This window comes from Pelophylax lessonae (genome assembly GCF_965119305.1).
Source record: "Pelophylax lessonae genome assembly, chromosome: 3".
In the NCBI taxonomy this organism is placed as follows: domain Eukaryota; kingdom Metazoa; phylum Chordata; class Amphibia; order Anura; family Ranidae; genus Pelophylax; species Pelophylax lessonae.
In genome coordinates, this window is record NC_138770.1 from 470,531,793 (window position 1) to 470,556,109 (window position 24,317).

General features: G+C 45.6%; 1 protein-coding gene across 1 annotated transcript in view; it reads left to right on the top strand.

Moving 5' to 3' along the window:
• COG2 (component of oligomeric golgi complex 2) overlaps window positions 1-19,007 on the top strand; it is a 216,650-nt gene extending 197,643 nt beyond the window's left edge. The window contains exons 17-18 of the mRNA XM_082251217.1: window positions 772-949; window positions 18,881-19,007. Coding sequence (XP_082107343.1) covers window positions 772-949; window positions 18,881-18,973 — 271 coding nt within the window. The 3' untranslated portion in view covers window positions 18,974-19,007. The remainder of the gene's footprint in view (window positions 1-771; window positions 950-18,880) is intronic.
• Window positions 19,008-24,317: the final 5,310 nt, after the last annotated feature.

The window sequence follows — 24,317 nt, forward strand, 5'->3', positions numbered from 1 at the left end:
GAAACATTTTAAGACTTCTCTTCTATCAGGGCACTGATTTTGGTCATCCCCCTATGAATGCCGCAAGCAAAAATTGATTATTGAGTGGTCTCACTGCCTGTACAGAGGGATGTAACCCTCAGGGAGAAGTTGTAGCTTTCTGCTTAAGTTAATGTCCAGGCTTTAAGAGACAGACCTAAAGGTCTGCTGTTCCTCCAGTGAACTGCTGTGGAAAAGTATTTTTCCAGTACATAAAATCCACTTACTGCACAACATTGTTGTTTTTTCAGATTCATATTGTTTTTGACATGTTATTAAAATGTCAGCACTTCACGTTGTTTGTCATCTCCTTAATCACCTGGGTGGATGACATCTGCAGTACACATATTTGAACTGTTCTTTTTCTTGTACCACTGGCTTCATTGGCTGGAAGGATCATCTTTATAATAAATCTGTCTGGACTGTATATTGTTTCCAATTTTGGTTATATTGGTTTATGATTCAAACTTACACATATTTGATTATGTGCTGTTTAGTCATTTGTGTATTTTAGTCCAGATATATATATCTAACACATTCCTGTCATTGGTTTCTGTGTGATCTGTTTTTATGCTATAGCGCAACTCCCCCTTTCTTCTTCTATCTACCCTTAACCTACCAGAGTTAGGAGTTTGCTGCTTTAGCTCCGTAGGGGCGCGGGTTACATTTTTCTTTTAATGCTATACATTTGTTTTACATTACTGTACAATTATTTTATATATGCGTTTTTAAAGGTTTTGGCAATATTCCTAGGTACTATGAAACTGTGTCTGATGTTCTAAGTTCGGTAAAAAAAATGGAAGATAGTCTTAAGAGGCTGAAACAAGCACGTAAAACTGCATTCTCCAGTAGTAGCAACAATGGAGGAGTTACGGATGACAACAAAATAAGACTTCAGCTCGCTCTTGATGTTGAACATTTTGCAAATCAGGTATGTAAAATGAGTTTAATGCTTTTCAATTTAGATTGAAATCATTGAATAAAACAGCCTAATTTTATTGAGTCAGGTGAAGTTTAACCCTTAGGAATTACACATATATCCATATCCATGTACTAGCACAGCAGAAGAATGTTAAAAAAAAAAAAAAAGGCTTCTGTCTCCAATAACTATGGGCCAGTTTTATAAAATTAGCGATATGGCCTAACAGTCGTCATGTCCCTGCTTTTTAACTGCTTCACCTCCTACACCTGTTCACCCCCTATGGACCAGAGCAATTTTTACATTTCTGCTATGGACCCATTTTTTATTTGGTAATAACGTTAATACATTTGTCATTACTAAAGATAACAAGACAATATATGCATTGTTTTTTTTTAAAGGCCAAACAAGGCTTTCTTTTCATATTCGGTAATGTGCGATACAAAAGAAATGACTAAAGGCGAATCTAAATCTACTCCCTCAGCAGCTGCTCTTACTTGCTGACACAAGATACGAGTACTTGCTTTCTGACACTGAAGGGCCATAGGAACTCAGTGTTGTGTTAACAGACCACCTGCTGAGGAGGAATGAGTAGAAATCTGTGATATAGGTCAGAGTGGGAGTCCTGGTGCCTATGCCACTGGAAAAGTTCCAGGTAACATGGGAGAGTGGCCTTACACCAGGCTGAAACATTTTTGTGCTGTAGCCAATAAAGAACCTCTATATGGCTAGGGTCAATGCCCAAGAATGGTGAGTACACAAATTAGCATTGTAAACATCCAGTATGTAGTCTGTGGCCGCAGATGCAGTGGATTCATATGGTGATCTGTGGGCAGTAGCCCTCTCCTATCTGTAGGAAAACCAGCTAAAATGTCAACAGTGCTGAAAGTCAATTAGGGAACCTTTACCCCTCGACCCCAGAGATTTTTTATGTAACATGCTACTTGACCTACTTAGGCCCCAGTTATGTGTCATACATAAATATCAAAGTGGGGTGATGTTACAGAGAGCTCAGATGTAACCTAAATTTGGGTGGTAAAAGTGGGTGACATTATTGGTAGTTGAGATGTGACACTATATACATGCTTTTCTATAAATAGTAATCTGTCAACAATCTGGCAGTGTGCTAGTTGATTTCCAAGGATGTGTAAAGGGCGGTGATAACTCGCATGTCAGCCAGCCTTCCTCATCGCTGTACCCCTTTTGGTGAGATATTTTGGTGGGAAAAATATCTCGCCAACAGGGACAAAGGAGACTGTCCGACACATGAGGTATCACATAGTTACATAGGTTGAAAAAAGATACAAGTCCATCTGGTATAACCAACAAAAAAAAAAACCAGTATTGAAAACCCAACCACATACAATCCTGTATACACAATCCTATACCCGCAGTTGATCCAGAGGAAGGCGAAAAAAACCCAGCAAAGCATGATCCAATTTGCTACAGCGGGGGAAAAATTCCTTTCTGATCCCCAGAGAGGCAATCGGATATTCCCTGGATCAACTTTACCTAAAAGATTTTTAGTACCCACTTGTATTACCAGGAAAGAATCCAGGCCTTTTTTAAAGCAATTTAGTGAGATAGCCAGAACCACCTCTGGAGGGAGTCTATTCCACATTTTCACTGTTCTTATGGTGAAGAAACCTTTCCATATTTGGAAAAGAAATCTGTTTTCCTCTAGACGTAAAGAGTGCCCCCTTGTCCTCTGTATATATGCACTATATGGACCCCTTATGTATTTATACATGTTGATCATATCCCCCTTAATCTCCTCTTCTCAAGAGAGAATAAATTAAGTTCCTCTAATCTTTTCTCATAGCTAAGCTCCTCCTTGCCTCTTATCAGTTTGTTTGCCCTTCTCTGCACTTTCTCCAGTTCCCCGATATCCTTTTTAAGAACTGGTGCCCAAAACTGAACTGCATATTCCAGATGAGGTCTTACTAATGATTTGTACAGGGGCAAAATTATATCTCGCTCTCTGGAGTACATGCCTCTGTTAATACAAGAAAGGACTTTGCTTGCTTTGGAAACCGCAGCTTGGCATTGCATGCTATTATTAAGCTTATGATCTACCAGAACAACCCAGATCCTTCTCCGCTATGGATACCCCCAGTTCTACTCCACCTAGAATGTATGATGCATGCATATTCTTAGCCCCCAAGTGCATAACTTTACATTTATCAACATTAAACCTCATTTGCCACATAGTTGCCCAATGAAACAGTGCATTGAGGTCTGCTTGTAAGTTGGATGCATCCTGTAAAGAAGTTATTCCACTGCAAAGCTTGGTGTCATCTGCAAATACTGAAATGGTACTTTTAGTCCCAGACCCTATATAATTTATAACGATATTAAAAAGTAAGGGTCCCAACACTGAACCTTGGGGTACACCACTGAAAACCTTAGACCATTTAGAGTAAGAATCATTAACCACTACTCTCTGAATTCTATCTTTTAGCCAATTTTCTATCCAATTACAAACCAATCTTTCCAAGCTAGTAGACTTTACCTTACACATTAGCTGTGTGCGGGGAACTGTGTCAAAACGCTTTTGCAAAATCCAAATCATGGCCCATCACATATCCTTTGAAATCAACCAGCACACTAGAAAATTGTCACAGGAACCCCAACTTCCCCAGTCCAGACAGAGGTAGCCGTACAAGAGCATATCTAATATGCCATGACTGCCACCAGAAGTCAGAGACCTGTGGCAACTAGCTAACCTGGGCAAGGGCCTTGTTTGGTGGAAGAGAAATTAAAGGGGGGCTTGTTTTGAGCAACTAAAACCCGCTGTTATACAGTTGTCACAGCCTGCACTACCTCTGAATACCACTAGTGTGAGACTTCCCCTCTATTTAGCTGTCTGGCAACACACAGGCAAAAAATATCTTACATACATTTGGCTTTAGAGAATATCTTAGCGATGTACACACTTGAAATTCCCCAGGCTATCCTATGAACTGGAATCCTAGCACACTTTACTTGTTCCACTGTCCCGCATGCATCCACACACAAGACGACTGATTTAGAATCTATTACCCATCACCACCTAGCAGTTTTCCAACTGGTCTGCTAGGCAACTGTACACATATAGATCTCTGAATGCCAGATCTTTTTGCTTACACACACACATAGTTTATCTGCATGTAATCTGCAAAAACCCATCGCAACTGCATATATATTAACAAGACCAAGCATGCAGACACTGGTAACACAATTCAATAGCCTTTCTAGGAATATGATGCTTATGCTGGCCATACATTATATAATTTTCTTGTTCAGATTCCTTTAACTATACCTTCAACTATGTAGTGCAAGGGCCCGTCTGATTGCATACAAATTGAAAGTTTAGGGTTAGTATATCTAAACTTATTATATGGTTTTGGTACAGCTAAAGGAAAATTGTACAAGACAATCTTATAATGTATAGCCAGAAAAATGAACCTAGTGGAAATCATAAGCTTCTTAGTGCAGTGATTTTTTTCCCAGTCTTTTTTCCTTTATTTTCATCTGGTGATCCTGCCAGTTACATACTTCATTTTGCAGGGTCATAACATATACTCCCCATATCTGTGAAGGTTTAACTTTTTTAGGTTTACACAATCTGTGGCTGCTTTTTGAAGAAAAAGAAAAAACATTTTTGAACACCTTTTATTTTTGATGCACCTGAAATGATTAACTCTGAAAGTATAATTTTATCTTAACCCTTTTACTACCACCTTTGTATGTTTTGCAATGGTGTTGACAGGGTTTTTCTCTTTCGTTCATTGACGGACACCGCTTCATATCTTCTTTGACCGATGGGTTATGCTGCACTATTTAGGAGTGGGACACTAGGCAGAAAAGGGTTAACAAAGCTTGACTATGTCTTTAGGGCAGTCCCGGGGGTATACTCCCAATTCCTGCTATAGCACCTCAGTTTTTTTCCTGCCTAGTCAGGAGTAAGGACCTAGCTCCTTGCTGGTATCTCTGGTCATGGCATTTTTTTCCTTTTTTGAATGGAACTTTTTTCCTTTTTTGAATGGAACTTTTTTCCTTTTGTTGTTTTTTTTCTTCTACAATCAAGTCTGTTCCTGTGGGAACTACAATCAACTGCCAGACTGGGTGACTCACTGGATATCCTAGATCCTTACGGTCTCCCCAGTCTTGCCAGCGAGCTCGTGCAGACCACAGCTCTGCACTAGGTCGGACACGACATAGCCCTACTGGACAGGGGGTTGCCTGCGATTGAAACACCCAAGTTGCAGCGTACCTCTGGCCCGCAGTACCACCGGTTCCAAGATGGGGAGGTGACCTGCCCGGAGTGGTGCCCGCCTGGTTCCAAAGGTGTGGTGAGTAGTGTCCCCCTCTCCCTTGGGAAAAATTTGGGGTGGGTGCGGGCCTCTCCCAGGATCGGGAGGTCCCCTTCATGCTCTTCTTATCCATGTGCTCCCCCCTCTCACTAGCAGAATTTCCCCCTCCCCTATTCCCGTTGCAGGATGCCTGAGTAGTGTTACTGATTTTGAACCGTTTTAAATTGTTTTAAACTGTAATTCTTTCTGTGGGTGCAAGTAAGCTGTGGCTGGAGGGGGGAGAGAGCATGCTGAGGCAGCCCTGTTTACATTTTTTGTGTGGTATAGCCCTGAGGGGGATCCCTATATAGGCCCCTCTTGCTGGTTACAGTACCTCTTGGGTCCCTGAAGAGCCCTGGGAATCGCCCGCCCACCGAGTGGCACGGCCATTTTCCTGTAGCCGCATGTATGGGAGCTCAGGCGGCCATTTTACTGTAGTCCGGCAGCCATGTTTCGGTGGTTTCCCATAATTAATGTGGTGGCCATTTTCTTGAAGCCGCATGGAGCGGTGCTCGGCGGGGGGCCTCTAGTGACAGCACTGCCATTTCCTCTTCCTTTCAGATCGCCGTGCTGCAGGCTGTTGGTGCTTTCTCTTTCTCTCTCTCTCCCCCCTGCTGAGTTGTTTGGTGAGTCCTGGGGCGGTATATCTCCCTGTTTTTCTGCTATTACAGCACTGCTGGAACCTGTAGTGCCACCAGAGACAGTGGTGGGGGGTGTTTCACAGCGTGCCTTATAATTCTACATTATTTTTGCTGATGGTCCCCAGGGTGCCATGGAGCCCCTAGAACATGTGTCCCCACTCGACCCGACCCGCTCTCAGAAGCTGTGGGACCCTCTGGGTCTCAGTCTGCCATGGAGGCCATGACGGTGGTCCTGCAGTCATTGGTGTCAAAAGTAGACATGGCTTTCCAAAGGAGACCTAGTAAAAAGCGCCCACCGCCTTTATCTCTTTTCTCTGCCTCTTCAGATTCTGAGGCTGATTTGACTGCCGCAAATGCAAGTAATCCCACAGGGTCAGCGTGCATGCACTTCAAATGCTCTGATAGTGAGGATGATTCCTCTTCCCCTACATCTGCGCAAGAAAAGGCGCTTGTGGAGGCACTGATTGTATCAGTGCGGGAATCGTTTAAAATGGAGGACACAGCTGATTCTGCGTCGGCTGCGCCTGTACAGTTTGGCACCAGCAGACCATCCAAGGTGACTAGGGTGTTCCCCTTTCCTGCCTATTTCAAAGAGATTGTCGCTAGTCAGTGGGGGTCTCTGAAACGCATGGTTGGGATACCTAAGAATTTCGCTAGGAGGTATCCTTTTGGGGGGTCCTTCTTAAAGAAACTGACAGTGCCACCGGTGGTGGACCCTCAGGTTTCTAGATTAAATAAAGTCACGTTACTACCAGTGGAGGTCTGGTAAAGACCCTGCTGTTAAGTAGGCTGAATCTCTGGTCTGCCATCTTTTTACTGTGGCAGGTTCAATCTTGAGGCCGGTTTGTGCCATAACCTTGGTCTCCCAGACCTTGACAGAATGGGAAAAGTTTTTACACTAGGATTTGAAAGGGGGTCAGCATACTCATGAACCGGCGGAGCTGCCGGATGAGTTGATACTGGGGTTACAGTGTATTTGTGATGCCTCCCTGGATGCGGCCCCTTTAGCCTGCAGGGTGTCGGTGACAGCAGTGAATCTGCGCCGCATGATCTGGTTGAAATGCTGGTCTGCGGACCAGGCTTCTAAAAAGGTGCTGACGGATTTCACTTTTGTGGGGGACCACTTGTCCATGGAAGAGATCATAAAAGGTCTCGCCGCAAACGTGGCCCGGTCTTTTTGGCCCACAAGCGCAGCCCTTTCGTCCCGTGGGGTCGCAGGACAGGGGTTCTAAATCCTCCCGTTCCTTCCGGGAGGTTCCAAGAGACCCTGGGTTGGTAAGTCTAAGGCGAGCTCCGCTGTCCTCGCGGATAAGCCCTCTGCCTGAAGGGACGCCCCCACCCATACTTGGGGTGGGGGGACGTCTTCGCTTCTTTCTGTACCCGTGGACCTCTTTCGTTCAAGACAAATGGCTCCACGAGTTGATCCGGTCCAGTTACAAGATCGAGTTTTGGTCCTTGCCCTCGGCAAGGTTCTTCCCTTCCAACCTGTGTCTGTCCCTAGATCGGCTTCAGGGCCTTTTTGGGGGGGGTTCAGGATCTATTGTCACAAGGAGTCATTGTACCAGTCGGAATGTTTTCAGGGTTTATTTTCAAACCTATTTACAGTTCCCAGGAAGGAGGGCAAGTTTCTTGGACCTCAAGGCCTTGAACCACTTTGTGCGGGTTCAGAAATTCAGAATGGAGTCCATTCGCAGAGTAGTGGCTTCTCTTTATCAAGGGAATTTTCTGGCCTCCATCGATATCAAGGATGCTTACCTTCATACTCCAATTTGTCAGGCATCAGCATTTTCTTTGCTTTGCTGTAGGTGAGGAGCACTATCAATTTGTAGCGTTACCTATTGGTCTCGCCTCAGCTCCTCAGGTGTTTGCAAAAGTGTTGGCCCCGGTGTTAGCCTTACTCAGGCAGCGGGGTATCTGAGGTAACCTGGGCAATCTTCTTCTGAGAGCAGATTCTTCGTCTGTTCTGAACGAAGATCTGGACATCACGGTGCGAACTCTGCAAGAGTTCGGCTGGACTATGAATTTTCAAAGTTCAGCCTTGACCCCGTCCAAGCTGAACTACCTGGGTCTGACTCTGGATTCAGCCCAGGTGTTTCTTCCAGAAACAAAACGGTTGAAATTTCAGCATGCGATTCGGCTCCTGTTATCCAATCACCGGTGGCCTCTCAGGACTTGCATGTAGGTGCTGGGCCTGATGGCCTTCACTTTTGAGGCAGTTCCATTTGCTCAGTTCCATACCAGACCTCTGCAAAAAGAGATTCTAGCCAAATGGGACAAAAATACATGTTCCCTGGACAATCTAAACCTGTTCTATGGTGGATTCGTTCCCCGGCGCTTTGGCAGGAAAAGTCCTTTCTTCCCATGTACTGGACGGTGGTTTCCACTGACGTCAGCCTGTCCAGGTGGGGAGGTGTCTTAGGCACGTAATCAGCCCAGGGGTTCTGGTCTCGGGAGGAGTCCAGTCTGCCGATCAACATCCTGGAAATTCGGGCGATCAGGCTTTGCCTCTCCCAGTGGACAAATCGTCTACGGGAGTGTCCGGTAAGGATTCAATCGGACAACGCCACGACTGTGGCATATGTCAATCACCAAAGGGGCACCTTTCCCTGTTAGGGCACATTCTACGAGGGCGCTTAGTGCCTCCTGGGCCTTCCGTCATCAGGCGTCAGTGGTCCAGGTTTGCAAAGCGGCCACCTGGTCGTCTGTACGTACATTCACCAAGTTTTACAAGGTGGATACTTTCGCATCTGCAGATGCTGCGTTTGGCCTTAAAGTTATGCAGGCCACTGTGGCAGAGCTCCAGTTGTTCCTGGTTGAGCTCCCAGTTTACCTGGTTGGCTAAGTTTAGCCCTTTTTGGGAAATATGTTTGTTTTTTTTTTGCTGTGTTCTTTTCCACCCCTCATGCTGACACCGTTTTGGGACATCCCATCGGTCAAAGAAGATATGAAGCTGTGTCAGTCAATGAACGAAATAGAAAACTGGATTTTTGGCTTACTGTAAAATCCTTTTCTCTGATGTTCATTGACGCAGTACCCACCCCTCTGTGGAGTCGGGTATGTATTCTTCTGACACTGCTTGTTACAAAACTGAGATCCTATAGCAGGAAGTGGGAGTATACCCCCTGGGACTGCCCTATAGGCGTAGTCAAGCTTTGTTGACCCTTTTCCGCCTAGTGTCCTACTCCTAAAGAGAGCAGCATAACCCATCGGTCAAAGAAGATATAAAGATGTGTCCGTCAATGAACATCAGAAAAAAGGATTTTACAGTAAGACAAAAATCCAGTTTCTCTTACGTCCTCCGACAGTCGCAGCCACCTCTAAGTCATCACTATTAGGTATTGACTTCCGCTCCGCAGGAGTAGCTAGGCATAAGACTTAGTCAAAAGAACAAAGACATTAGCATATACACACCCATGGGGGCTGTCCCACTGGTCAATACCCCCTGCAGTTGACACTCCCAACTCAGTTTATTTCTGCCTAGCATCAGGAGTAGTTAGGCTTTCCCTGTGCTGGTGCTTCGGTCTCAGCCTTCTGATCTTTTTTATTTGATTTTCTTTCAAAAATGTCAGTTTTTTCTTGTTATACTAGCTGTTTCTTTTGTCAGCTTTAGTTTTTAGTCGACTTTTCGGATGAGGATGGATTCATGCGGAGCAGGGAATCGGACTGACCGCCCTGGTTTTCCAGGGCAGAGGGACCCCCAGCCCGCCATCGAGCGTTCAGCCATGGTTCGTCCTGGCATTATGAACAACCCATCCCTGCTCGCAGCAGGGATGCAGCTGTGAGGTGGCTACCTCACTGGACACATCTGCAATAGGCAGTGTAATGCCCTTGGCAAAACGGCATTCCCTGTCAGTTGAGGACAGCGGCCTTCCATTCTGAGAGGCACCCCACGCCATCTGGTACAGGTAAGTACTTCTGTGTGGGGCCTCTGTCTGGGGTGGCAGTCCTGTGTTGTTGTGTGTCCCCCATGTCTGTGCCGGTGTGGGGCTCCCTATTGCGATCCCTGTGGGGGTCTTCTCTATACATGCGGTGTATCTGTGTGGGGGCCCCTTCCCCTGTGTCACTTCGGTGTGTGTTAGGGGGTGCAGACGTGTGTGTGGCAGCCGCAGCGGGGAAAAACCGCGCGGTCCGCCATCTTTAATTTGGGCAAGCATGTTGGCTTCACTGTGGGCTGATTTACATGCTATTTTGGCGCCATCCAGCGCCATCTTGCGTGTGGCAGACCGATCGTTCCATGCACATGTCGGCGGCCATTTTCCCGAAGTCTCCCATTCAGTTCTATGGGCAGCCATTTTCCCTGGGTCATTTGCAGCTTATAGTTCAGCCTCTTATGAACTCACTTCCTTTTCCTCTGAAGCCGCGATCTAGGTGGTAACACTCTGTGGGGCTCTGCAGACTGTCTCTTCCATAACCTTCTGTTTTGTCATTTCTTGCTCAGTTTTCTTCTCCTATTGGGGGTCTTTTTTCACTGTACATATAGCGGTGGGCTGCGCACTCCGCAGCGGTTTTAAAGAGACAGTACCCTTTTCTTGCACTGTTATTTTCACCTCGAGCAATGGATTCTCAGGATAACAAATTTCCTCCAGCCCTGGTGGGGGACCCCAGTCCTGCTGTGGCCCCTGTTATACCTGATTTGGCCGTTGTAGTGGCGTCCTTAGTGTCCAAAATGGAGGTACTGATGGCTGAACGTGCTGCTAGGAAGGGGCCCCGATTATCTCTTTCCTCTGATTCAGATGGTGATATGGCTGCTGCAGCAGGCGTGCCCTTTTCAGGGTCTCGCTCATCCTTAGACCCGCTGGGGTCTGAGTGGAGGGGGTTGATGTTTCTCCCCCGGGGTCGCCTGAAGAATGCGCGACCATGGATGAGTTGATTGTTTCTGTAAAGGAAACTCTACATTTGGAGGATGAGCCCAGTCCTCCGGGCATCGTGTCCTCATTTGGGACACACAGACCCGCAAGTCGGCGCAGGTATTTCTCTGCCCCGCTGAGTTTCATTACACTATTAATGAACTGTGGCGCACTTTAAAACGTCCATTCATGGTACCTAGTCGGTTTAAGTTACTTTATCCCTTTGCACCGGCTACGGAATCGCGATGGTGTGTACCTCCACAGGTGGATCACACTGTGGCAGTTTTGAACAAGGCTACCTTGATTCCTACTGAGACCCCGGTTTTTTGGGATCCCACGGACAGGAGGTTGGAGTCTCTGGCCCGCCATTCCTACACGGTGGTGGGTTCCTTGCTCAAACCTGTTTTCACGTTCGTTTTGGTGGCTCAGGCGGTGCTTAGGAGCAACCTCGTGTCTGATTCTGTCCCACCTGCCAGGCTGGATATGGTGGATCAAATTCACCAAGGAGTCATGTATTTGTGCGATGCGGCCTTAAATGAGGCCCCTTTGGTAGCACGCCTATCTAGTGTCGCGGTCCTTAACCATCGACTGATCTGGCTGAAGAGCTGGTCGGCTGACCAGACATCACGGAAAACAGTTGCTGATTTTCCCTATGCTGGTTCTCGCCTTTTTGGCGAGGCGTTGGATACCTTGGTAAAAGGCATCACGTGGGGGAAGAGCAACATGCTGCCCCAGAACCCCAAGAACAAGTCCTTTCGTGGCAAGTGGGGTTCCGCCTCTCGACCCCACCAGGGGTCCTTTTGGGCCTTTCGGAATCAGACCAAGGGCAAGCCCTTCGAGGGCCAAGGTAGCCAGAAGAAGCCCTGGGCGGGCAAGCAGAAGTGCGGCAATGCCGGTACGGCGGGTCAATCCGCCTCTGCCTGAAGGGGTGCCCTCACCCGTTTCAGGGGTGGGGGGACATTTGCGCGGTTTCCTCCAGCCTTGGCTGCTCCGAATTCCAGACAGGTGGGTTCAGGAAATCATTCGATCAGGGTAAAAGATCGAATTCCTTTCCCGGCCAGCGGACAGATTTTTTCCCTCAAATCTTCATTTGACCCCAGGGCGCCTGCAGGACCTGCATCAAGCGGTGCAGGACCTCCTTGCCCAGGGGGTGATTGTCCCGGTACCCCATCGGGACAGGTTTCGGGGGTTTTATTCCAATCTGTTCACTGTGCCCAGAAAGGAGGGCAAGGTGCGTCCTATTCTGGACCTGAAAGCTCTGAACCGCTTCGTGCGTCCACACACTTCGTTCGTATGGAATCTCTCCGTTCGGTGGTGGCCTCCCTGAGTCCAGGGGAATTCCTGGCCTCTATAGACCTGAAGGATGCGTACCTACCCATCCCCATTTTCGAGGGGCACCAGAGGTACCTTCGGTTCGCTATAGCGGAGGACCACTATCAGTTTGTGGCGTTACCTTTCGGTCTCGCTTCAGCTCCAAGGGTCTTTACAAAGGTGTTGGCGCCTGTTCTAGGCCTGCTGAGGGCTCAGGGCATCCTCTTAACCTCCCTGGCGGTATGATTCTTTTGGATTTTAGGTGCTGAAAGCGGTACCATTATTTGCATGTAATTCTTGTGAATGAGCAGCCCAAACCAACTGTGTGTGTGTGTGTGTGTGTGTGTGTATATATATATATATATATACAGTTGGTTTGGGCTGCTCATTCACAAGAATTACGTATATATATATATACATATATATTATACATACATAAAAAGTACAGTAAAACTGCAGGAAAGGGCACTGGGGGGCAAACTAATATGATTTTTTTTTTATTTTGAATAGTATCAGTGTGTTTGGTGTGTTTTTACATTTGAATTTGCCGCCGGTTCCACACCCCCTGCGAACGTCATGTCGCAGGACACGGAAGCCGGGGCATGGAGACGATTGGGAGGAAGATCCACCGCAAGATTGCTGGATCCCGGTGACCAGGTAAGTAACCCTGCTTACAGGATCCAGCGATGCTTCTGGCGGTACCCCGAGTGTGGCTCGGGGTTACCGCTTTTGGCTCTGAAATTTAACCCCGAGCCACGCTCGGGAATACCGCTAAGAAGGTTAAGATCGAGTGTCCGCCAGGACCTACTGCGCGATCTGTCCACCACGGTACAGACGCTCCAGGAGTTCGGATGGACCATCAACGTACAGAAGTCGACATTGTCTCCTTCGGTTCGTCTCCCCTATCTGGGAATGGTTCTGGACTCTGCTCAAGCAAAGGTGTTCTTGCCGGAGGACAAGCTCCGGACCTTACAGGACGAGATCAGGTCCCTCAGGGACAAACCATCCTCGTCACTCAGGACCTGCATGCGGTCCCTAGGGTTGATGGTATCAGCCTTCGAGGCAATACCTTTTGCCCAGTTTCACACACGGTCTCTTCAAGCGGAGATCCTGGCCAGGTGGGACAGACTACCTCAGTCCTTGGATCTGAGTGTCTCATTGAGTCGCCAAACCAGAATGGATCTTCTGTGGTGGCTTCAGTCCCCGGCTGTGTCAGAAGGCAAGTCCTTCCATCCGTTGCTGTGGACGGTGATTACCACGGATGCCAGCCTGTCGGGCTGGGGTGGAGTCCTGGGCAACCTATCTGCCCAGGGCACTTGGTCGGGGGAGGAATCCTCCCTTCCGATCAACATATTGGAATTGAGAGCGAACAAACTGTCTCTTCCAGTGGTCGGATCGACTAAGGGGCCGTCCGGTTCGGGTACAGACGGACAATGCTACCGCGGTGGCTTACATCAACCACCAAGGGGGCACCAGGAGTGCCCGGGCGGTGACCGACATTCAGTCTTGGGCCGAGACTCATGTCCCGGCAATCTCAGCAGTTCACATTCCGGGTGTGGAGAATTGGCAGGCCGACTATCTGAGCCGCCAGACCCTGGACCAGGGGGAATGGTCCCTACACCCGGAGGTCTTCCAAATGCTTTGTGCGAAGTGGGGATCCCCGGACGTGGATCTATTGGCGTCTCGGCTAAACCACAAGGTGGAAAGGTTCGTGGCAAGAACGTGCGATCCTCTGGCAGACGCCTCGGATGCATTGGTGGCCCCTTGGCATCAGTATCGTCTGATGTATGCCTTTCCTCCGATTCAGTTGTTGTCCAGGTTCCTTTGCAGGTTAGTCTCGGAACTGCACCTGGTGATTCTGGTAGCGCCGGACTGGCCAAGCCGGTCCTGGTACGCCGACGTTGTTCACCTGGCAGTGGCGCCTCCTTGGCGGCTGCCAATGCGGGAAGATCTGCTGTCTCAGGGACCGATCTTCCATCCTGCTTTACAGCCGCTGGCTTTAACGGCCTGGCTGTTGAGACCCAGGTCCTGAGAGACAGGGGTCTGTCCCCTGAGGTCATTCCTACCCTGATCAAGGCTAGAAAAACCTCCTCTGGTATAATTTATTACCGTACCTGAAAAGCCTATTTCGCCTGGTGTGAGTCCAGGGGGTTCTCCCCTCGCTCGTACTCTGTGTCGAGAGTGTTGGCTTTCCTTCAGTCGGGGGTGGACCAGCAATAAAGGGCCAGGTATCTGCACTGGCTATTCTTTTTCAACGCCCTGTGGCATCTAATTCTTTAATTCGCACCTTCATTCAGGGTGTGCGACATCTGGCTCCTCCCAGAAGGGAGCCTTTACCTCCATGGGACTTGAACTTGGTTCTGTCCGCTTTACAGCGTTCTCCCTTTGAGAACATCCGGGAGATTTCGTTGCCTCTGCTGTCTAAGAAGGTTGCCTTTTTAGTGGCGATCACTTCGGCTCGTAGAGTATCGGAGCTGGCGGCATTGTCTTGTCGCTCTCCTTACTTGGTAATTCACAAGGATAAGGTGGTCTTGCGACCACACCCGCCTTTTCTTCCTAAGGTGGTCTCTGAGTTCCACCTTAATGAGGACATTGTCCTGCCTTCGCTTTGTACGAAGCCTAAGCATCCCAAGGAGGTTGCATTGCATTCCTTGGATGTTGTCAGGGCGATCAGGGTTTACCTGTCGTCTACGGAGTCCTTTCGGAAGACGGATACCCTCTTTGTCCTTCCTGAGGGACCTCGGAAGGGCATGGCTGCGTCTGCAGCAACCATTGCCAAATGGATCAGACAGACCATTAAATAGGCCTATGCATTGAAGGAGCAGGTTCCACCCTTCCCTGTTAAGGCGCACTCTACCAGATCTTTGAGTGCATCCTGGGCCTACTGGCATCGAGCCTCGGTGGCCCGGGTGTGCAGGGCTGCGACTTGGTAGTCAGTGCACACCTTTTCAAAATTCTATAAGGTGGATGTTCTAGCATCAGCTGATGCCATCTTTGGCCGCAAAGTTCTCAGTGCGGCAGTGTCATGAGGGACCCTTGTTTTGTTGTGGGTCCCTGACGTTTGGGGTTGTTTATCCCCTGGGTTATTTGCTTTCCTGGGCTGCTGCTCCTGTTGAGCCTTTTTCTGTTGCCCAGGAGGTTCTCTTACTATGCATGTAAGGTTCCTTTCTCTGATGTGGGTACTGCGTTGCCTTTTCTACGGTTGCGTCTCCCACCCCTCAAGTCTACACTGCTTTGGGACATCCCAATAGTGATGACTTAGAGGTGGCGGCGACTGTCGGAGGACGTAAGAGAAAACTGAATTTTTGTAAAATCTTACCTGTAAAATTCCTCCGACAGTCGCCGCCCCCGCCCCTCTTTTGGGGTTTTTTCTTGTACACTTACTACTATGCTACCAAACTGAGTTTAGGAGTGTTAACTGCAGGGGGGGTATTGACCAGTGGGACAGCCCCCATGGGTGTGTATATGCTAATGTCTTTGTTCTTTTGACTAAGTCTTATGCCTAGCTGCTCCTGCGGAGCGGAAGTCAATACCCAATAGTGATGACTTAGAGATGGCGGCGACTGTCGGAGGACACAGAGAAAGGAATTTTACAGGTAAGATTTTACAAAAATTATGTTTTTTTTTTCTTAACACCCTCCCTATGGCTGTGTGTCGATACAGGCTGACTGTTGGCTTCCTAATGAAAGCGATCTGACCGCTGTACAACTGCTGGATTGCTTTCTGTGCCCCCAGGAGTCCTCTGAGACCCCCGTTGTATCATTAAAGGGAACCGGTCAATAAATGGTCTTAAAAATGCACTGCTCAAAAACATTAAAGGAACACTTGGAAAACACATCAGATCTCAATGAGGAAAAATATCATGCTGGATATCTATACTAATATGGACTGGGTAATGTGTTTGGAAAGAAAGAATGCTACATCGTTTAATGGAAATTAAAATTATTAACCTAAAGAGGGCTGAATTCCAAGACATCCCTAAAATCAAAGTGAAAAATGATGCAGCAGGCTAGTTCATTTTACTGAAATTTCATTGCAAAAACTTAAAATGGTATTCAGTAGTTTTTATGGTCCCCACATGCTTGTATGCATGCTGGACAACGTCGGGGCATGCTCCTTTTGAGATGACTGATGGTATCCTGGGGTATTTCTTCCTACATCTGGGCCAGGGCATCACTGAGTTCCTGAACAGACTGAGGTGCAACCTGGGGGGGTCAGATGGACCAAAACATAATTTCCCAGAGGTGTTCTATTGGATCTTAGGTCAGGCGAGTGTGGGGGCCATTCAATTCCTTCATCCTCCAGGAACTGGCTGCATACTCTCGCCACATGAGGCTAGGCATTGTCGTGCACCAGGAGAAACCCAGGACCCACTGCACCAGCGTAGGGTCTAAAAATGGTTCCAAATATTTCATCCCGATACCTAATGGCAGTCAGGGATCCATTGTCTAGCCTGTAGGATGTAGGTCTGTGCATCCCTCCATGGACATGCCTCCCCAGACCATCACTGACCCAGCACCAAACCAGTCATGCTGAACAATGTTACAGACAGCATAACCTTCTCAATGGCTTCTCCAGACCGTTTCACATCTGTCACATGTGCTCAGGATGAACCTGTTTTCATCTGTGGAAAGCACAGTGCACCAGTAGCGGACTTGCCAATTCTGGTGTTCAATGGCAAATGGCAATCGAGCTCCATGGTGCCGAGCAGTGGGCAAAGGGCCCACTAGGGGATGTTGGGCCCTCAGGCCCACGAGAGGATTTTGGGCCCTCAGGCCACACTCATGAAGTCTTTCTGATTGTTTGGTCAGTGGCCTGCACGGTTGAGGTGGTGACAAAAATGTACGATTGAGCTGCGTTTCTGCCATCCACCAACCACACCCCTCAAGCTGCAATAGGCAGCTGATGGTGGTGTTTACATCCTGGGGCTGCGATGCTTTGCGCCCGAGGCAAAGTTGACCTGAATTGTAGCAATGCTGCCTGCTGAACGCTACACATTCAAATTAATGGGGAAGCGCAACAAACGGCCCACAAATGCGCAGAGCATGCAGTTGCAGCGCATTTGTCGGCAAAAATGGGGTTAAAACAGGCAGTCAGGAGGTGTTGCATCGCTTCCCCACTGCCTGTCTGTTGCCTCTGGAGCGCAGCATCAGGCTTCAGAGGCAAGGGCAATTTAGGCGCATGTGTAAATCTACCCTAAGGGGCCCTTTCACATGGGCTGTCTTATCATGTCCACCTGTCAGGCAGACCTGATCGGACCCTCCATTCACCCCTATGGAGCGGGGAATGTTAGCAGTGCGATCCTGCCCGCAAAAACAAGATGGATGGTGGTTCTTTGGCGGATCGGATGGAAACTGACAGGCGGTCTGTTTTCACTCTCTTTCTATAGAGGAGAGAAGGACTGTGTCCATCTTCGCTCTGCACAGTGAGCCGAGAGGGACCTGTCATCTGCCTGCTCATCGGAGCAGACTCCGTCCCACGCAGGCGCCCGTGTGAAAGGGGCCTTACTATGATTTATATTTTTTTTTTTTTTGTGGGGTGTGGTTTGTAGAGACATCAGGGGTCTAAACAGACCTCTGTCTCTTTTTTTTTAGACAGAGAAAGGGACTAAAGGCAGAGTTCATTCATTCATAAACTAGGGCCTAGTAACTGTTTACTATGCCATTGTGACAGCTGAAAATAGGAGTGATCGGTACTGATCACTCACTATGTTCACCTAGGAAAGGAAGGGGGCTGGTAAACACATGTTTACCAGTCATCCCCCTCTCTGACACCAAGCGTTTCAGACTCCCTTCCAAGCAGCAGCTGCAGGAGGCGGGAAAGGAAAGCTGGCTGGCTGCAATCCAGGGAGGGGTTCTGGGAGATTAGTGAGGTGGGGAAGGGCTGTATTTTTGGGTAATCGTGGGAGAAATAGCAGTGTATTAGAGGGTCATCTTTTTGGGGGAATAGCTCTGTCATCCGCTGATCAGAGGTATTGCTTTGTTCAGCAGAGTCTGCTGAACAGTTCTGATGATAAGCTCATGGTCACTGAAGGGACCTCTTGGATCGGCTCCTATGATAGACGTCACACATCCCAGCATTGGACTGGTGTTCTGTCTATCAAAGGAACCGGGCCAGGAGGCAGTGCTGTGTGTAACGGCGAGCGCCCAGCAATTTAAATGAAAGCTGTTACAGTGGGGCGATCCCCGCTCTGTGACGATCCGGCCAGCTTTCCGTTTCCTCTCTCTTCCCCTAGGCGATCGCTGGGAGAACGGCTCCCAAAGGTAGCCCCACACTCGGCCTCAATCATTTTCCACTCGCAAAATGCGAGCAGGGAAGTGGAAATTTTGAGGGCTGCCCTACATGGAACTGTAGCTGTGCTCACAATGAATTTCCTTCTATTCAAAATTGTGCATTTTCAGCTGCAGGAATAAATTGGAAAATGTTCTCCATTGCCACCAGCAAACAGCAGAACAAATCAGGTATGGCCCTATACTTCTCCTTTAGGGAGACTATATTGTATGGTGCCATTTTTTTACCTAGAGTTTAGTGTCACTTTAAGTATTATTTTTCATTATAATTAAGACTATTACAAGTAAAGAGAGCTGTCAATATACGTAGTGTTTTACATCTTGTACATTCTTTTCAGTCCCTGCCCTAATGGAGCTTACAATCTAAGGTAAAATGGTAAAGGACCTTTTAGCTGGTCAGGTTAAAATCTACATTTTGTTATGATTTTTCCTTTCACATATATATCTGCATAGTGTTTTAAATCAGCAGTCTGTAGTATGTTTGCTTTCTATTTATGTAACCGTTACTTTCTTTCCACAGATCCAGCAGTTTGGTCTTCATCCAGATGATGTAAATTGTTCAGCTCTCATAGAGTTGGTTCAAGCTGCCAAGGAGCATATCGGAATGGACTAAGAAGAAAATTACTTTCACTGTCTATTATTTTTTTCAGCTGCCATTTGTTTGCTTATTTCTCACAGTGACACTGTCTTCGTAAAGTGGACCTTTCCTTCATTTTTTCATCTTTCCACATATTAAATCTTCTGCCCTTGTTGTTGTTTTAAACTTTGGATAGTAAAACTTTTTTTTTTTTTTCTGCCAGTAAATACCTCATACAGCCCACTTCCTCTTTCTTGTCTAGTAATTTGCCTTGGCTAATGAAATCATGCACAGCTCTCTCTCACTTGTGAAAGTTTGCCAGCAAGGGAGGAGGGATGAGTAATAGGAGAGCCAATGAGAGTTGCAGAGCTGAGGGGGGGGGGGCTGGATGAGGGCAGAGATAACAGGAGACTGCAGACATCCATTATTCATCAAGAGAGGAGAAATGTGCAGGCAAGCTGTTGTGTGTGTGAATATATATATGTGTGTGTGTGTCTCTAAATCCAGGAAGTGAAATGGCAGCAGCTTCAGCTGGCCAAAGTTAAAATGGCTGCAGCCAGACTTAGTGGAGGGAGATTTCTGCAGCATATTTGGCAATTACAGAATTACAGTATACCTCTATATGAAATAATATGCAAAGTGGTTGGAGGGAAGCTTCAGAATGGCAAATGTTTTTATTACAAATTATGTGAGCAAAATACAGTTCATCTTTAACTCTCAGATGACTTGGTACATGAAAATACTGGTGAGATATAAACCAAAAGGGTGCATATATAATTGATCCAGAGGAAGAAAGATAATATTTTATTATTACCATTTTCTAACAAGACAGCCCACACTAATTATGTGTGAAATAGTTTCCTTTAGAGAGCACCTTGCTTTAACATGATCTCATGGGCTGCATTTGAATCGCAAGCAAATCTCGAATGTTTGAATGTTCACTGTGACTGCAGCTGTCCATGCACATTGATTACATTGCACTCCTTCACCACATCAAATGCTACATCACATTGATATACTGACATTTGTAGCAGAAGACTGAGTTATATCTGCCTCCACCCAAGAATAGCCTGCAGTTGCGATACAGCTAGTGCGCCAATCGTGTATGGAGGATCACTATGTAACTATTGTATATAAAGAGAATGCAGTCTTATCAATGATATTTTAGATATTATGTAAAAGAAATTATGTAAGTTATGTAAGGTATAAAGGAAATCAGCTGAATATAATTCAGTGTGTATTATTGTTTAGAAAAATGTTGCTTCTGTGTATAGATTATAATCATATATGTACATGGGGTCAGCCATATTTGGTCATTAAATATGTGGGCTCTGCTTTCTGCTTGGCAGTGCTACCCAGTAGATTTGCTTCTCCTTTGGGCATTAACCAACATAATAAAACAACAATTCATATGCAGATATTTTATCTGAGCAGTTGCTAAGAAGAATGGCATCATATGCAGATATTTTATCTGAGCAGTTGCTAAGAAGAATGGCAGAATGGTTGTCAAACGTTTGCTCACTGTAATTGCAGATCTTTACAATAATAAATATATAAACAATGAGACACACAAAAACTGATACTCGCATCAAAAATTAATAGTAAGTTTGATTAATAATACAAAATATAAACCTAATGAAAATATTCCCTGCTTTACTTTTAAGATTGGTGGTGTATTTTTGAATGCACCCATCTCCAATCCAAAATAAACAATGAAATGTTTACAAGATTATATGATACAGAAGTCGGTAATAGCCTTCATTTTGATTTGACCTTTCTTGTGTTGATTCTAAAAAATCTGATCTGTTTTGTATGTATTTAGGGCTTTTGTGTAACTTTGGATTTTTGTAAAGGTGTATAATTGTATAAAAAAACAGACTGTTGATAATACTGGTTTTAAGTCAATACGTTTTTATTATGCCTGAAATAAAAGATGCAAATGATTATATTGTATTTTTTATGTATGAACATGAACTAATAAACCTTTATTCTCCATTCACGCTAGTGCAATTTCAGGTCCCTCTTGCTGTTGCCATCGGTAACCACTAACCCCATTCATTTTTTCAAACCTACTCTACTCAACTCTACTGTGCATAACTGTAAGACATCTGCTTTGCGAAGACTTATTGTAGCTGCTGTTTATACTTGTCTATATTGAGGTAAACTTACTTTTATGGTGCCTTGCCCAAGATTAATCTACCGATGTGCCGCACTTTGTTGTCTCCATCCTGCTTTACATTTTGTTTAGGGCTGAAAACCTCCACTTTCGCCATGTGTCTTTTTTTTTTTTTTTTTTATTAGCTCCTAATTGATGTCCAAACCTTCCCTACACTATCAAAGTATAAATTCAGTACAACTCTGCTAGGGGATAGCATTGCGGTGAGTGCAATTTCATTAGGGGCACGACACACCTCACTGAGCACAGCTAAGTATAGCATCGCCGACTCACATACCTTTTAGTTATGTTCTTTTTTGCATCTGAGCACTTTGTAAGCACCACTAAACGAATCATAAAGTTTGCAGCATTTATCCTCTCCAGACTGTTTCTTGTACACAAGCACTTTTGGACCAATGTGGCTGATTGCATCATACAGCCTACAGCAGTAGAACTTTGGGGATTGAATAGAAGGACTTCTATATCTTACCACTATTGTTTATTTGGTCATTTATTTATTATACTTGTTTATATCACTAATTGCACAAATCATTAGAGCACTTTAAATTTATATTGCATTGTTCAAGGGATTCATCACCTTTTTGATCACATCAAAGTCACTTATTATTGGTGTCATATACATCAGTTGGTCACCAGCACTTTTTGATTCTTATCTAATACTTAGTATAATATATACAGTTATCGTGTACCAGTGTGCAACTATATATATTTATTAATATTCTGTTATTTAAACTTAATTATTATAACTATCATCATAATTGTTTTCACCACACGATTGCACATAGCACCAGAGCACTTTAATACCCACATCATATTTATCAAGGGATTTTTTAACTTCAATATCTAAAAGTTTAATACCAGTCATTTATTCTTTACATACAAACATACTACTAATTTTATTCATACATACCTACAGAAGTAGCGCCACCATCCTTTACCACTAATATTTCAATTCTATACTTCACACCTTGGTGAGGAGTATTTAAGGGAGGCAGCAACTTCACCTTCAGATTCTTCTTTTGTCCATTTTTGCGCGGGATTTTCCATTTTACCACTTATGAATATGAGTAAGTCTTGAGGAGACTTATGAGGAGACTTATGAGTAAGGCTGAAACTGACGCCCGACATGAGGATGGAAAAGAAAAAGAAGGATGAGTCCACCGTGCGGAGCTGGCACTACACATAAGAACATCTTTAAAAAATTAACAATATCCTGTAATATTCTGTCAAGATACACCACAGTGACATAATTATATAAACATAGATATAATTACAGTTAAATATAGGATTTAACACATACACCGTCATAAAACATTGCTTATACCAAACCGATGACAAGATAGCATATTAATATATAAATGCCTAAAACTACCTTACGTCCAGACCAAAAAACGTCACTTATGCTCAAGGGCAGCATGGGATATTGGATTGGGAATTAGTGACAAACGTTATATTTTAAAAAATCATCCCTAAGAAGGAATCCCCTAACCATACAGCCTCTTTGATACTTATTATAGGAAAGGTTTATAAGTAAGGACCTCATTGAGGCCAAGGGGCACAGTGGCTCTGAGATATTCTATCCAATAGGACTCTTTTTTGTAAGATTCGCTTATCCTAGTCCCCTCCCCGTGGGTCTGGGGGCACTATTTCTAAGACAAAGATACCGCCATGAAACGTTGCTTGTACCAAACTGATGACAAGATAGCATATTAATACATAAATGCCTAAAGCTACCTTTCGTCCAGACCAAGAAACGTCACTTACGCTCAAGGGCAACATGGGTTATTGGATTGGGAATTAGTGACAAATGTTATACTAATGTTACTCTAGCATCCCTCATGAGCAGGGCATTTGGATGGCTGAATCCTTTCTTCGGGAACATGGACAGGCCCAGTGGCCTCTTATGAGAATTATTTTAAAGCTACTCCGTTTTGTACTTGCCTGCAATTACTTTGTTTTCAAAGAACAGTACTATTTACAGACCCAGGGGGTGGCGATGGGCACTTGCTGCACACTGTCCTACGCAAATCTTTATTTGGGAGGCTGGGAGAGAATGATCTTCTTGAATGAGTTGATGGAGCAATGGGTACCACACATATTAGGCTGGCATCGTTTTATAGATCTGTTGATTATTTTGACAGGTACGCGTGATGAGGTTGAATATTTTTTAGATACTCTTAACATTAATGATTTCAACCTTAGATTCACCCATACCATCAGCCGAGAAGGTCTTTCCATCTTGGACCTCCAAATTAACATCCTCCCTAATGGGGAATTAGAAACTGATTTATATAGAAAACCTAGCGCGGGAAATACTGTATTATGCACAGCAAGTGCCCATCCCACCCCCCTTATAAGGAGTATTTCGTACGCCCAGTTCCTTCGACTTCGAAGGAATGGTTCTTCAGAGTCTAATTTTCAGCTACAAGCAGATAATCTACAGGATAGACTTTTGGCAAGCGGATACTCTAGGACAGTGGTCCTCAACCCTGGTCCTTGGGGCCCACTAACAGGCCAGGTTTGCAAGATAACTAAATTACATTACAGGTGATCTCATTTGCTGCTCAGTGATTGCAGTATTCTAGTCTGCATCTCCCTAAGGTACTACTTAAAACCTGGCCTGTTAGTGGGCCCCGAGGACCGAAGTTGAGGAACACTGCTCTAGGACATTGCTAAGGAAGGCCTTTAATAGAGCCAAACCACGCCCTTGATCTGAATTAATACAGTGCCTTGCGAAAGTATTCGGCCCCCTTGAACTTTTGCCACATTTCAGGCTTCAAACATAAAGATATAAAACTGTAATTTTTTGTGAAGAATCAACAAGTGGGACACAATCATGAAGTGGAATGAAATTTATTGGATATTTCAAACTTTAACAAATAACTGAAAAATTGGGCGTGCAAAATGATTCAGCCCCTTTACTTTCAGTGCAGCAAACTCTCTCCAGAAGTTCAATGAGGATCTCTGAATGATCCAATGTTGACCTAAATGACTAATGATGATAAATAGAATCCACCTGTGTGTAATCAAGTCTCTGTATAAATGCACCTGCACTGTGATAGTCTCAGAGGTCCGTTCAAAGCGCAGAGAGCATCATGAAGAACAAGGAACACACCAGGCAGGTCCAAGATACTGTTGTGGAGAAGTTTAAAGCAGGATTTGGATACAAAAATATTTCCCAAGCTTTAAACATCACAAGGAGCA